This window comes from Corvus hawaiiensis, chromosome 36 (genome assembly GCF_020740725.1).
Source record: "Corvus hawaiiensis isolate bCorHaw1 chromosome 36, bCorHaw1.pri.cur, whole genome shotgun sequence".
Taxonomy (NCBI): Eukaryota; Metazoa; Chordata; class Aves; order Passeriformes; family Corvidae; genus Corvus; species Corvus hawaiiensis.
The window spans coordinates 1,004,616-1,020,131 of NC_063248.1; the positions used below are offsets into that span (position 1 = coordinate 1,004,616).

The 15,516-nt window shown below is 47.4% G+C and overlaps 1 protein-coding gene across 1 annotated transcript; it reads left to right on the forward strand.

Moving 5' to 3' along the window:
* The first annotated feature begins 9,612 nt into the window (after positions 1–9,612).
* BMP10 (bone morphogenetic protein 10) lies at positions 9,613–14,907 on the forward strand. The gene is made up of 2 exons (XM_048290199.1): positions 9,613–9,975; positions 13,630–14,907. Exons 1-2 carry the CDS (start codon positions 9,642–9,644, stop codon positions 14,571–14,573), a joined length of 1,278 nt encoding a protein of 425 aa, XP_048146156.1. The 5' UTR covers positions 9,613–9,641; the 3' UTR covers positions 14,574–14,907.
* Positions 14,908–15,516: the final 609 nt, after the last annotated feature.

Genomic DNA, 15,516 nt, shown 5'->3' on the forward strand with positions numbered 1-15,516 from the left:
TTCTACTCCAGCCAAGCACGGAGTGAGATTTCCATTGTCCACTAGATGGCAAATGGTTACAGCAGCCTCGGGAGTTGGGGTTTTCTGATCGTGGTAGGGACCCAGGGTGGTGAGTGAGCTGTGCTGTCATTAGGCTGGTAAAAGCACCGACTGTGAGCCAACCACAGCTCAAAAACAAAATAGAATTAATCCTGTCCACCTGTTCCCCTGCAAGTAAAAACTGAGTTAGGATACAAAGCATTAGAATTCATTTTTTCATATTTCAAACCCAGCGGAATATTTATTTTCATTTGTAATTATGCCCCATTTGGTGATTACCTGAACTATTTTTTGATTTCTTAATAATTTGAGTTTTTCTCTCTAATGTGTGTGTGTGCTTTTATATATCCTATTATTCAATGGGACATTGTGTTTGCGGGAGGTTTATTAATGAAATATTCCCAAGCGCTCCGGAAACACGAGAGGCAAAGACTCACAAGCTCCCATATGAACGAGTGAAATCTTTTCCCTTTCAGAAAAGAGGCCCAGCAGCAGATGAAGCTCAGTCTGACAAAGGCCAGTCCCAAGCTGACCAGGAGCACAGGCAAAGGGAGCAGCCCCAACACTCCTTATCTCTCTCTCCTTATCACCACCCTGTTGCCACCAAGAGAAGCCCAAGCAGCTCCTCTGCCCCTGCCCAGTCCTGCTCTGCCAGGCTCTTTCCTCGGGCATGAAGAACCCACAGAGGGATTCTTGTTTCATTTGGGGTTTTTGGAGGGGACCAAGGGCAGAGGGGGCTGGAGGCCTGGCTGGACTTCTGCAGCCAGGTCTGTGCTCCTTCCAGGCATGTCCTGCCAGTCCCAGCACTCCCCACGGCCACATCCTCTGCTGGGTTTAGTGTCTCTCACACTTCTGCAAGTCCTTTTCTGTGCCCTTTTGTGCAGCTCACTAAGAGGCAGCCAGACAAAGGTGATTGGGCAGGTCCCACTTTATTTAATTTTCTGAGAGTGTGTGCAAAGGGAGGGTGGTGATTCAGACCTACCGAATGGGGACCTCAGGCTGCTCTAGCCATTTTTTGCCGGGTAGAAAAGCAAATGTAGCATAAAGTTGATCCTTTTGTAGCAGTGCTGAGAGAGGAGAAAACATCTTTTAAAAATCCATTTGTATTTGCTGGTACTGGGATGAGAACTGATGTGGGCATCGAATCATAAAATCACAGAATCACTAAGGTTTGAGGAGACCTCCGAGATCATCAAGTCCAACCCTCAAAATATATCTGTGATGGAGGGTAGAGGGGTGAGGCAGCACAATGAGTTTTTCTGAGGATGTTCTTGTGACTCAGATGTGTCCCAGGAGGGCCCAGCCTGTCAGTGTGCGGGCTGTGAATCCTGCCTGGCACGTTCCAGGTGGGACACTGTGCATCCACGTCCCCCCACAGATGGTCACCTAAGGATCTCCAGGCATTTAAAAACGTGTTTAAGACACAAAAACGTTACGGCTCGAGCCAGCAGGGATCACCAATCCCCTTTCCCACCCCCTGTGAGGGGAAGCAGAGGCTGTTTTCACCTGGAGAAGCTCTGGGAGCAGAGGGGAGGGAGTGCTGGTATTACACAGCTGGGAGGGAGATCAGCACAACACAGCAAGAAACTGGCACAGCCAGAGTCTAAAAAGCGGGAGATTGGTTAAAAGTTATCCGGTTAAATTGTGTTTTCATGATCCCGAGCCTCACAAGGGTTCATAGAGCACACAGAGCACCTGAGAAAGAGTAAACTTTGCTCCCCCTAAAATATGTCTCCCCCTAAAACAGTCTCAGGCTGCTGGGGCAGAGACTCACAAACCAAGCTGTGGATCCATGGAATTATTTTCTGCCTGTAAAGACACCTGCATGGAGCTGTTGCCACTGGACCCTCATTTGCTTTGCTTCTTGTGAATTGCTTTCTAAAAGCTGGCAATTAAAAAATGACATTTCAATGTGTTCGTTAAATTTGGAGAGGAATTAGTGCTTCGGTTCATTGTCTCAGATAGATGTAAGAGTTTTCCAGGTGAGGAGCATTCAGCAGCTGCCCTGTGAGCTCTGCTCAGAGCCCTGGGGTGCTCTGAGCATCCCAAACAACAAAGTTGCAGAAGCAAGGCCGAGAGGAACAGAACACATTTGCAATTTTTGCTGCAACTGAAGTCAAAATCAGTGAGGTGTTTGAGCCAGTTTCCCTTTAAAAAAAGGATGGAAAAGGCAAAATTTGATATTCAGCTGCATGGCCGTCACAGCAGAGAGAGGCTGCTGACAACCTGAATTTACCCAGTAAAATTCCAGTCATCGAGTTACAGAGAGCAGAATGTAACACACTTTCATCTTTGAATTTTTAAGGCTAAACTTAAAAAAGTATTTTTTAATGAATCAATCTTTTCTACTGTTATGTACAATTTTCTTTCCCTTTCTGATTCCAACCCGAACATTAAATAAACAGAGCAAATATTAGACAGGCTTGTCTAAGTTTTCCTCATGTTTTGCTGATGTGATTACAAGCTGTTGACTTAGCCATTAATATCTCGTGCTGAGATATCAACTAACACTGCCAGAAAATATTCCACCTCTGCTTAGTACTCAAGTTGTCATTTAAATAATTTCAAGTTATTAATCAAAATTGTCAACAAAACAATTTCTGTTGACCTGAGTCTGTTTTTTTCCCCATTGTTGAAGATTAGGAATCCACAGTTCTTAAACCCAAGGACAAAATACATTTAGTGATTATTCCCAAGAACTTTGTTCATTTAGGGCTGTGAGAGCTGTTAAATGGAGCTCTCATTAAGGAAAAGAATGGTATCCCTCAAAGAGCCTGCTTGGACATGGGGCTGACAAGGAAAGGGGACAAGTCTGGGAGGTTTCTGAAAGGTTTTGTTCTGCAATCTTGTTTTTGTCAGTGTCACTGGAGCAGCTCAGCGAGTTTCCTGAAGTTTAACACCCACATGAATACCAAAGCACCACAAAATAACTGCATGATGAGAGAAAGAATTTCAAAAATGTAAAATTAAAACTTTCTCTTGACCTTTTTCTGTCAAACTGTTCTGTGAAGGGAGTGTGATAAGAAGGCTGCAGAGTCCAAACCGCTGGGATTAAACAGCAGCTCCTCTCTGTTCATTAGCACTGCTCTCACTTTCTGTGTGAAGATATCAAATAGGAATTGATTTATTTTTGACCATGTCTCACCAGGTTTGAACTAACTGAGGACTGAATTAATAAATTGTGTGACCATAAAAGGTCATTTATTTTAACTTTGAATGACCTTCTAATATTATTAGAGCCTGCATCCATGCATACCAAGGCATGTACCCAGCTCATGGGAGGGGAGACAAATCAAGAGATTTTGAGACATTTCTCATCCTGTAAATGACGTGAGCAAATAACTTCCTGGCCCTGGAAACACGTGTGCATTTTTATTGCCTGTGTTTGTTCATTTTGAGAATGAGCAGGAGAAAATAAAACCAGGTTCAATGCTGGAATGTGACTGTCTCATGTAAGGATCTGAGAACTTCCTGGGTATCCCTCTCCAACTGCAGGACTGGGCAGTGAACTTGGTGGGTGCCACAAATGTCCCAGTTAAGTGCAAAGCCCACCCAGTCATGGAAGTGGCAGCTCTTCCAAATACCTGCTGGAGGAGCGAGGACATCGGGAGCTGGGACAGCGAGGCCGAGAGCTTGCAGGGCATTTGCTGCACGTGGCTGGCAGGACACTGACAGGAAGGCCATGTACAGCTGTTTTTCCAGCTCTTTCTGTTTCAGTTCCTCAGGCTTTCCACTGGCTTGGAACTCTCAGCTTCCCATCATTTCTCTGTGCTGCCACGTGGCCGCCGACCCACGGCCCAGCCCAGGCTGCTCTGGAGCAAATGCACATGGACAGAGTCCCTTCCCAGAGCCTGGGGCTTCTGCCACCTCCACAGGATTAAAGGAGGGAGGAAAGGGAATTTCCAGTGGCAGTGCAGGCAGTTTGTGTGCCCTGTTGGTTTGTGTGATCCCCAGCCTTTCCACTTGCCTGGGAAGAGCTGAGGGAGACGAGCCCTGGGCTCACCACACAAAGCCAGTGGTGCTCCAGGCCAGGAGGAGCTGCTGTCACACGGGTTAAGGAGCTCCCTGGGTCAGGAGGAGCTGGTGTCTCTCAGTTTCAGGAATTCCCTGTCCTTGTGGCTGCCCAGCCTTCTCCCTTTCCCTCTTCTCCCTGATTTTTCTCTTGATTGCACAGGCCATAATGCACTGCCACGTTTCTCCCCCGCCACTCTTTCATTAAATACTATCCTTTCATTTTCCAGTGACGTCTGAAATGGGAATAGAGCCCCTGGGAACAGCCCATTTATGGACAGGGAATCCACAGCAGCCCTGAACCAAGGCAAAGGGAATAAGGACTTAGGCAGATGCAGGAATGGAAACTAATTTTAGTTATTCCATTGCAAGCTCATCACACTGTCAGTGTCACACTCGTCTTTATCTCCCATATCACAGCCAGCAGTTACCTCATGCCACAGCTATCTCCCGACAGGGACCATTGTGGGGCATTTTTGCAATAATTTCTTCCCTGCATTTTGGAAAACCTCGAATCACATGCCGTGGGTGCTACAGCACGTTTGCATCCCTGTCCTTCTTCCCTGCAATGGTGTGACTGAGGTCCCTGATCAGGGAGCAGCCTTGACCCGAAATTCCTGCACTTCCACAGCTCTTGGGAAGGATATTGGGGTTGTCCAGAATGAATTTTAAGAATTTCTCAGCAAGCTGCTGTCAAGCCAGGCTGAATGTTGAGATGTGTTCCAAGAGCTGTGACAGGGGTGTGTCTCACACCTCCCTGCCCTGTGCAGTGGGGAAGTATGTGGGTTTTTCAGACTGGTCCCAATGTTTTTGTCTATTTAAAGTCACCAGAGTCACTCCTGTTCTCCCATTAAACACACCTCATTCTTCATTAATGTTCTGTTACTGATGGGCAAAAGCCCTCCTGGGGCCGAGTGTGGTGACCTGATTTTCCTGGGTTTCTCAGAGGTTTTAACACAAGAACAAAGTTCCCTTGTGCTGTAATGCAGATTCCTTGTAGGGGCAGGGTGGGACAGGGGAGTTCCTGCGCAGGAATGGGATTCTGAGTTCTGGACACTGAGACACAACTGCTGGCTCTGCTGTCCGTGCCCTCTGCTCCCCTGGAGCCCAAAAGCCCCAAAAGTGGATGGGAGTCCTTCCCTTGTGCAATCTGAAAAGAAATTTTTACCACAGTCCAGCCACAGTTTTACCTGTGATCTTTATATTTGTATACAGGCAGGACAGGCAAAATTTTAATATCCTCTCCCTCTCCAATAGATTATTTATTGAATTGATTTTTTTCATCAAATATTTAAAAAAAACCCCAAACAAACAAACAAAAACAGAAGGAGAATTCTAAGGGATATTTTCTTGTCAGTAATTCATCTGCAGTTAATCCAAGAAAAATTCTGTTTCCCTCTACTGAAACCTTAGTTTCTTTGGGTTTGCTTGGTGGTGTTTTCTGAGAGATTTTTTCAGTAGAATCCATTAAAACAAATAAAGAAAAAAGGGGGGAAAGGACCAGAGAAACACTTTTTTCACATTTAAAAAAAAGCCTACTATGTAGGAGCAATCGAATTTAAAAGTCATAATGGAAGTTTTAAGGTGTGGATTGCTGAATGAAAACCCACCTGTGTTTACAGGTGGGGAAATCAGATGTGACATTGTGTAACTGGCAAACTTTGTTCCCTGGGGAACTATTCACGCCCAGAAAGCCCAGGGCACTGGAGCAAACACTGATCACCTTCTCCTGGGCAAGGTTCCCCCTCCGAGGCTGCTCCGAGCCGCTGGGTGAGGCCAGGTGCTCCTCCATGCCGAAAAACAGGCCAAGGAAGGGTGAGGATGCTTCAAAACCACTTCACATTCCTTCTCCCCATTTCCTCTTGCCCAGAGGAGCATCACACCCTCTGCATCCCGTGTATCCCGACCTTGACACTCGGAAGAGCCCTGCCTCACTTCCCAGCCTTTCAGCACCGCTCCTGCCCCACATTCCTGCTCTGACCCAGCTCTTCTGCTGCCTCTTGACAGAAGGAGCCCTGGAGGCATCAGCTGGGAGGAAGCTGTGGGGTGCCCGAGATTAGAGTCTATTTTGGAACCCCACGATCTTCAGGATGGACCCTTTGGACAAGTGAGGAGTTCCCAGGAGCGGCTGCAGAGCCTTGGCTGCTCCTGCCTTCTCTCCTGAGGCCTCTCTGCTTCCTGGGCTGATTTTCTCCTCCAGTTCTTACCATGGCATAGGAAGGGATCCTGTCCAGCCTCTCCATCACAGCAGATCCAGCAGGAAGGTGGAGAGGGATCGCCGGGTGCTCTGTGAGTGCCAGGGGCTGGTCCCCAGCGCTGCCAGGGTCAGTGCAGAGCCCTGGGCTCGCAGTAGCCACGTGTCCCCACAACAGCTGCAAATGAACTGGAGATGAACAGCAGCTCCCTCAGAGTGGGGGCCAAGAGACCTTTCCATGATCTTTGTGTAACCCAGCCTGCCCAATGACCCCCCTACTGCTGATGGGATGGGCTCACTGCTCATGCTACAGACTGAATCACGGTTAACTGTGCTGTTTATTGATGCTCCCTCTCCAGCTACCTTAGGTCATCTAATTAGCATTGATTTTTTTGAAAGCAATTCCTTTCTAGGATACTTATTGTGTGTGTAAATTGCAGTGCGTGTGGGGGGGAAAAAGGACAAACCATTTCAGTGACACGAAATAAAACCTTTCTGTTACACAATTCAACTCAGAAAAAATAATTATCAGTGTGGTAAAATCATCAGCCTGCAGCCTAAGGAAACAGGAAGCTGCTTTTATGTCAGATGTGCTCTCTGGGTATTCCTCATCTGGCAAATCCCCAGCAGGGTCTACATGGAATAAGTCAGGAAACTCAGCACAAGCTGGTTTGTGTACAACCCCTGCACTCTGCCATTGTTCAAGGACTTATCAAAACCAGAGCGGAAATGCAGGAATTGTGTTCCTAATGAGCCACTGAGGCAAGATGACACTTGTGGGTTAGGAAATGGATGTCAGACCCCTGTGTTCACAACTGCTTTCTGCTTTACGTAGTAAAATCTGCAGCCTGGGAGATGACAGATTCAACAAACCTGTCTGGACTGAGCAGGGCTCAGGGAGGTCCCAGCCCAGCCTCGGTGCTGCTCCCACCACCCCCAGAGCAGCTGAAATGATGCTGTTCAGTGTTGGCACCCAGAGATCCAGAGCTGCACAACAGGCTGACCTTTAGTTCATAGGAAAGGGGAGCAAACCTAGAAAAGCTCCTCTGGCTCTGGAACTGCTCATCTGCATCAACAGAGTAACAGAGAATTTCACTCAGTGTCTGATCAAGGGCCAGCTGCAGACCCCGAAATACTCGGTGTGTTCAGAGTGAGAGAGGAGACTCAACTACAAAACTCAAGAATGACACAAATGCTGAAGAAATCCTTTTAAATTCAAAACCATCAGCTCTGAACCTCACAGAAAACCCCAATCCCTTTGAAAGGAGTTCCACAGATCCCAGTGCAGCAAGCAGCAGCTCCTACAATGTGCTTATCTCTTTAATTGAATAATATCTGCATATATATATATATAAATGAAATCAGTGCATTTTTGAAATGAATATTGAAGCATTAAACAAGCAAACCCTCTGCAGGCATTATCACCCTCATGATGAATGTCCTGCATCAGTGGCTGTGACAAGCAACCCCAAAGACTTTATAGGAGCCGCTGATGTGCTGCATCGAAGAGTTGAGGCTAAGCCAGTTCCCGGGATTTTTAATGTTGATCTCACTTCCTATGGAAGTAAAGACCTTAATGTGGTGATGAATCATCAACAAAAAGAAGATTGCACTTTTCTCTTAATTAACAGAAGTGGCCTGAACTGCTCCAAGATTTCTGTGCTCAGCTCTGGAAAGCCACAATATCCAGAGATCAGCCTTTGATAAGGCTCTAGAGGATTTACAGATAGCCATGAACTCCACAGTGAGGTCTAAATCAATCTTGCTAAGCTCAAATATCTACTTCTAATGTGGTGTAGCAATAACAGGGACCTCGATAACACACTTCTCCTCTAGCATCAGGTTTCCCACGTTCAGAAGAAGGAAAGTTGAATGAAATGGGGTTAAAATGCCATGTCAGTGTCTGGCTCCATGGCAGCCACACTGCACGTGATTTTCACAAAGATACTGATTTTTGGCTAAAAACCTGGAGGATGAATTTAAAACAGGCATGACTTGAGCATGGTTCTAATTGCTGCGGCCGTTTGTGGCAGTGACAGATTTGGGCAAATGACGAAGGAAGAAAATTGCAGAGATGGGGCAGCAAATCAATGGATGTGCTTAGACAAAAAGCAGAGTCCAGGAAACCCAGCAGGTCCGTGGTTTAGTCCTTGGGTAAGGTTCTTAGTGCTTGCAAGGAAAAGCTCTGCAGCATGAGCAGAAATGCCTCTTTATCTTGAGTGCTGAACCCCTCGGGGACAGGCGCTGAGCTCTGGCCAGGCTGTCAAAACAAGAGCACTTGGGAAAGTCTGTGGAGAACAGGGAGATTGAAATGGACAATGTTATCTATGAACCAGACTGATTTTTGCCTGCACACTGCTCACAGTTTGTTGAAATTTGCACACTTACGCAAAAAGCGCCATTAATTTTAGCACATTGTTTTGCAAAGTCATTTCTATATTCTCCACACTGTGTCCCTGAGCTGTTTGAATTGATGTGAACCTGAAATCAGAGTCACCTGCTGGCCTTTGTGCATTTTTGATAATTTTTTATTCAGCAGTGCTGTGACTAAACCAAGTATAACTGTGATTTACCAGTCACATATGAAAGATGAAGGAAATAAAGATTTTCTGAACCACTTGCAAATACTCCAGTCATGGAATCATGGAATACCTCAAGCTGGAAGTGACCCAGGAGGGTCACAAAGTCCAACTCCCTGCTCCTTGGAGGTGTCACTCTCTTTGCTCATCCTGAGCTCTTCTGCATCCAGGGCCTGGTGACTCTGTGCTGTGGTAGCACCAAGAGCTCTTCTCTGGACAAGTACAGAAGAATGGAATTTTTCCCAAAGAAATTCCTTTTAAATTTTAACGTAAAGACCTGACTCTGAAATAGTTCTGCAAAGGGCAGAGGGAGCTGTTGTTTGCCCTTAGTGTGAAATGGGTGCATTTGGAGAGGGGCTCTACGGAATTTACGCGTTCGCCTGAAATCCGCGCGGATGGAAACAGTTCACGCACGGCAGGCAAAGTCAGCTATCGGGAGGGAGAAAGGAAGGGCAGCTCCTCTCTGAGGAGAAACTCGTCCTATCTCTGAGAGTCCCGCGCAGAATGTTTACAAAACGCTCATTAAGGGAGAGGGGATGGCGAGATAGCAACAAATCTGGTGAGCAGCTTCCACTGCCCGAGATAAGGGAGGCAAGGCGGCCATAGAGGAGAGCGAGTCAGATCCAATTACCGAGACCTGGTTTTGGGGAGGGGGAAGGGGCAGACAGACAGGACGGATCACAAGTTTCAAGACAAGAGCTTCCAAACTTGTCATCCCTCTGTGACACAAGCCGCGCACAACCCAGCGCATAAAACCACCACCGAGCCCACACGAGAGCCAGAGCTCATTGAGCACGGTTGGAGGCGCGGGCAAAGCCATGGATTCTGTTGTCCTCCAGCTCTGGGCTGTCCTCTCCCTCCTGGTTCACCTTGCAGCCTGCAGTCCCATCCTGAGCTTGGAGCACTCTTCCCTGGAGGAAGATGTGCCTCTTTTTGATGAGATCCTCTCTGAGCAAGATGGGGTTGATTTCAACACGCTGCTCCAGAACATGAAAAATGAGTTTTTGAAGACGTTGAACCTCTCTGACATCCCCCTGCATGAGTCAGCCAAGGTGGACCCGCCAGAGTACATGCTAGAGCTGTACAACAGGTTTGCCACGGACAGGACATCGATGCCTTCTGCAAATATCATCAGGAGCTTCAAAAATGAAGGTAAGAGCTGTGCATCCCTGGGAGAAGTGGGCAGGAAGGAGCATCTGTAGAGCCAGTGATAAATGTCTTGGCCAGGTACAGAGCATGAACTGCGCTGGGGAAAAGGCCTTCTGGTGAGGATGGCCTTGGAAACCAGCAGCTGCAGCAGGGCTGCCCAGACCCCACCTCTGGTGAGACAGAGTCCTTGTCCTTTGCTCTGGAGACTGTAGGGTTTTGGGGAAAGATGTGTCTTTAACGTTGGGGCAGCACCAAGCATAACTTCGGTGCATCAATTTCTTTATCCCCATAGTGACACACACCATGTGTAATCAGCTGATTGATTTTTTTTAATGGATACCTTAAGTAATATTTTAAATTAAGACAAGGCTTGTCTTTACAGGCTGTTCTAAGTGTATTTTTGAATACAATATTCAAGTGCAATATTTTTAAATTATGAGCTTAACCAAGTGCAGCATTCTATTAATGCCTTCTCACTATTGATCCCGTGGCATTTGTGACGTTTTCTACCTTTGACATCAGAGCACAGTCCAGAAAATACACAGAAATAAGTGAAGAGGAATTTTGGATAACCCTTAGGTTTTACTTTGGAGGACTAGACTATATCCTAATAAAACAAACAAACAAAACCTGAAGAAGCCCAATTAGCACAGAATCAAGAATGTTCTGAGTTGAAAGGGACCCACAAGGATCATCAAATCACACTCCCAAGTGAATGGCTCACACAGGGATCAAACCCACAGCCTTGGCATTATTAACACCCTGCTCCAACCAACTGAGCAAATGCTCTTGTGCCATTTTTCTCTCGGCTTTTCCTTCCACACTCCCCTCAGTTCAACGAGGACAAGACAATGCTTCAGGACTCATACTCAGTCATTTGCCAATACCTTTTTACACCAACACATGTTTTATGCTAAAAGCGTTTTTCAACTAAACAATTCCAAGTATCCATTGCTCCATGAGGCAAATGCAAGTGCTTTGATTCATGTTTAATTACCCAGGGGCACACGTGGCTGTTCAAGCTGCCATGGGACCTTGCTCATCCTCTGTTCATTTAATTAATGAAGTTAAAGTCATTCTTGTTTTTTCTTTCGCATTTACAGTCTCAAAACGATGAGCTGTGAGGAGAGGCTGAGTGGAAGTCATTTGAGTTTTGCAGGGCAGAGAGATGCCAGGAGAGAATCCCAAAGTTCTGTTCTGCTCCCATCTCCTGCCAGGCCCAGGCACCCTTTACCATCAGTGGGTTTCTGGTATGAGGAGACTCTGCTTTGTGGCTTAAAGCTTCTTTACACAACCTTTTCTCCTGTGTGGAGAAATTTACTGGAGGGTTGGTGGCGAACCAGTTGCAGGCAGTGGTGACCAGCTGCTCACCCTGCCGTGCCTGTCTCTGCCCAGCAGCAGGAGTGAAGGCACTCACGGGGGAGGTGTTGTTCTCATTTTGAGCTATTTGAAAAAGAAATAATGGGATAAAGATTGCCAAGTACAGTATGGTAAAGAATAAAATATCCTGTGGTGTAGTGATGCAAATCTGAAATCATTCTGCCTGCAAAAATTCAGGTTTGAAGCACCAAAGTGGCACAGACTGACCTTTGCCAGGTGGTGTTGGCAGCTCTGTGCTGTCCTCCTGTGCCCATTGCAGAAGTTCTGTGTCAAATGGGGAAAACTCGCCTTAAATTTCTGCCATTTCAGATTTTCTCTCACCTCTTCCAATCCAAACCAGCAAGAGGCAAAGCGGGACTGCTGAGGGGAGCACAGCTTCACAAACATGTGCAGTTAAAGGACCGTGTAATTCATGTTTTTCGTGTGTCATCAAAGTCTGGAAAATTAAGAATCATCCATTTCATGCTAAAGAGCTCTTTTGATCGAGAAATTAATTCCTTGCAATGATCAGGACAGGAGAAACAGACCATGGAACTGTTTTGTCCACCTGCCTGCTGAAAACTGGCAGTAATCCCAGTTTCATTATTATCCATTAAATCCTTTATTATAGAAATGTAACAGGTGGCATGGCTGGAATTAGCTCTTTGTTTTAACCCATGGACCAGAACAGTTTGGTTGTAAATGGGGCTGTAATCAGTGCTTAATACTTGAAATAAAGTCTTAAGGGAAATTTTTCTTTTCCTACGGACTCCAAATCTCCCTTCCCAACGCTCCCAGGGGTGTACTGGGAGCAGCAGGAGATCTGGCACCCTATGGACTGTGTAGCTGAAGAGCAGAGTCACATCCTGGCTGTCTGAGAGGTGCAAAGGCACATCCTTCGTGCCCTTCTAACACTCACCCGGCTTCTCACACACGGAGTGGCCTTCCCCTGCCTGCTGGTGAATCCCTTGTGCTCATCTGCCATATGGTCGGGGGGCATTTCTCCACCCTGGCATGGTGTGCAAGCACTGGAGCCTTGTTTTAGCATGGTAAGGTCTAGGAAACCCCGGAGATTCCTCCCAGTGTGGAGATTACAGCTCAGCTTGGATCACATTTAGCTCACAGTCTGCTCCTACCCTGGCTCTGTGCAGAGCAGGTTCCGCTCCCACCTTTAACAGGCAGGGAAATGGAAGCAGAACCACCCCTCATTTTTTTCATTTGTGAAGAGATGAAAATGCAAAATAAAAAAAAAAAGAAAAGAAAAAGGCAGGTGCCTCAAAGCCTCCAAACTGCAGCTGAACAGGACAAGTCACGAGCTGAAGTTCATGGCTTGCCTAAGTGCTCTGGTGGAGCGTGGCCAGTCCCTGCGGCTTTAGCAGTGTCATTTTTCTACAAACATGGAAAACTCGGGCAAGTCAGAGATGAAGGGAGTAATAGGTCACAAAGAGTTTGCCTTTGCATTAATTATAGTTACAGCCTCTGTGTCCTAATCTGCCTTCTGGGTTGCAAGGAGGCAGCAAATGCACCCTTGTGAGCAGATCCTGCGCTGTGGGAGGAAATGAATGTTGCTGTGCAGAAACCAAGAGTGCAGCCAGGACAGCTGACACCAAACATTGTCCTCCTCACCTGTTCTATTGACAAAAGGTGCCCAGGGTGCCTGGCTGAGTGCAGCTGGTGGCTCACCCAAAGCCCACAGGGCCTGTGGCTGCCAGGTCACCCTGGTGCCACCTGCTCTTCCTCACCGGGAGCCTTTCATCTTCCAAAGCAGCTTTTCCTCCCTTAGTGCTTGGCCCTTTCCATGTCTGAGGGAAGTTTGAGCAGCAGGGAATTCCTGCTAGCACAGGAACACGAAAGCACCCACATTTCTTGTATTTGCCCATTTCATGTTCGCTCCAGCTCCACATCCTTCTGCCCTTCCTCTCCTGCACCAATGAATGTTTTCCCTTGTTTATTAAACAGTTGCTGTGCAGCGACCTAGAAGGGATTTTTATGTCAATATTAAGCAACACATTTTTAATACGTAAACCTTCCAGTTGGCAGGAAGTCCCTGGAAAGCCTGGGGACAGAAAGAGGATCACTAAATCCAGGTCTGTAGCATGTCTGGGATCTTGTTGTCCTTACACATCTAAAATAACCTCGGCCCTTTTTCCAAGTACAGTTTTCGGAAGTGCTGAAAAAACGCTTTCCTGGAGCTGTCCAGGTGAAACCCAGCAATGCAGAGCAGGCTGGACGACCTTCAGTGCATGTGTTCCTGGATGTCCTGACTCTTCTAAAACATTTGATTTTTGTCCTTTCCAGACGTGGATTCCCACCCTGTTGGCGTTACAGGGACTCGGAAATACCCGCTCCTGTTCAACGTTTCCATCCCTCACCACGAGGAAATCACCATGGCGGAGCTGAGGCTCTACACCTTGGTGGAGCGCGACCAGAGGCTCTACGAAGGGCTTGACCGGAAGGTCACCATTTTCGAAGTGCTGGAAAACATCCACATGGAGGCCGGGGAAGAGAGGAAGACGGTGGCCCTGGCCTCCAGGCACATCTACGGCACGAGCAGCGAGTGGGAAAGCTTCGAGGTGACCGAGGCCATCCGGCGCTGGCGCAGGGCAGGGCTGACCACGCACCGGCTGGAAGTTCACATCGAGAGCAGGGAAGGGGAGGAGCAGAACGGGGAAGGGAAACTCGATATCGACATCAACTCCGAGGCCAAGCACGTGCCGCTGTTGGTTGTGTACTCTGACGACCAAAGCAATGACAAAAAGGAGGAGAAGGAAGAGCTGAACGAAATGATAGACCACAAGCAGCTGCTGGACCTGGAGAACCTGGAGGTTGGCAATTTCCACGACCAGCCTGGGGAGGAGGCACTGCTCCAGATGCGCTCCAACATCATCTACGACTCCACCGCCCGGATCCGGAGGAACGCAAAGGGCAACTACTGCAAAAAGACTCCACTCTACATCGACTTCAAGGAGATTGGCTGGGACTCCTGGATCATCGCCCCGGCAGGCTACGAAGCTTACGAGTGCCACGGGGTGTGCGCCTACCCCTTGACAGAGCACGTCACACCAACCAAACACGCCATAGTCAAGACTTTGGTTCACCTGAAGAACCCCCAGAAAGCCTCCAAGGCCTGCTGCGTGCCCACCAAACTCGACCCCATCTCTATCCTCTACTTGGATGCAGGGGTGGTCACCTACAAGTTCAAGTACGAGGGCATGGTGGTGTCAGAGTGTGGCTGCAGATAGTAGGAGGGAACGCACGCACGGGGAGGGCACAGGGGGAGTATTTAATGATTCAGTCTGTAAATTTGTACATTTGGGATTTGCTATTTAATGAGGTTATTTAATGAGGCCTGTACAGATAATTGTATGTTTCCTGTCACGGGGAATGGGCACGTCGTGTAGGGATTGTATATTTTGTTCCATTGCTTCCTTCTCGCTGCTCTTTGCTGTCCAGATTGCGACCGAGTCTCTCCTCCTGTCAGGGCATGGAGCTGATCACTGGATTGTTTGGGAGGGCTCTTGGTGCCAAAAGGGCACATCCAAATTCCCAGAAATAAAGGCATATTTTTGTACTTTATCAATGTTGATTGGCATCTCCGGGGCTTTCCAGAGCTGTTAAAGATACGTGAGTGATGGGCAACCACACCTAGACTATTCAGTTCTGTACAATCTGTATAAAGGTCTTTACATGCTCATTTTTTTCTTCATTTATCTCTGTAGATCTTAAGTCCTGATAATTCTCAAGCTCCTGAATCACTAAGGCACAAATAAGATGTTTTTTCCTTTTTTTTTAATACTTTCTTCACTCTTGCCCTGTTTCAGTTAAAGGTAACTGGCAGGGATGATTTGGCATCTGGAGCAGAAGGGCACCATTCCTTTTCCCATCTTTCTTAGGAAAGCAAATGGTCCAGGAGCAGTGCCAGGCATGGGCCAAGGCAAGAAATTCCCCCTGTGCAGGTTTATTACCAAATCACTCTGAGGCAGCGCTGCCTTTGCTGCAGCAGCCGTGGGTTGGCTCTCGAGGGCCAGAGCTTTAGGTGACAGAAGGAAGTGCAATAAATTTCCTGAACCCTTGGAATTGTACCAGCTAAAATTGTCCTTGACATTTATACCAGCTAAGAACCAGTCCCCCTTCCCAGTCAGTAAATTCCACGAGATGCAGCTGCACAGTCCGACTCAAAGGCCC

Coding starts and splice junctions, on each gene's coding strand:
- BMP10 (XM_048290199.1), top strand. CDS start 9,642: ATGGATTCTGTTGTCCTCCAGCTCTGGGCTGTCCTCTCCCTCCTGGTT. Junction 9,976..13,629: donor CAGGAGCTTCAAAAATGAAG/GTAAGAGCTGTG, acceptor TGTCCTTTCCAG/ACGTGGATTCCCACCCTGTT.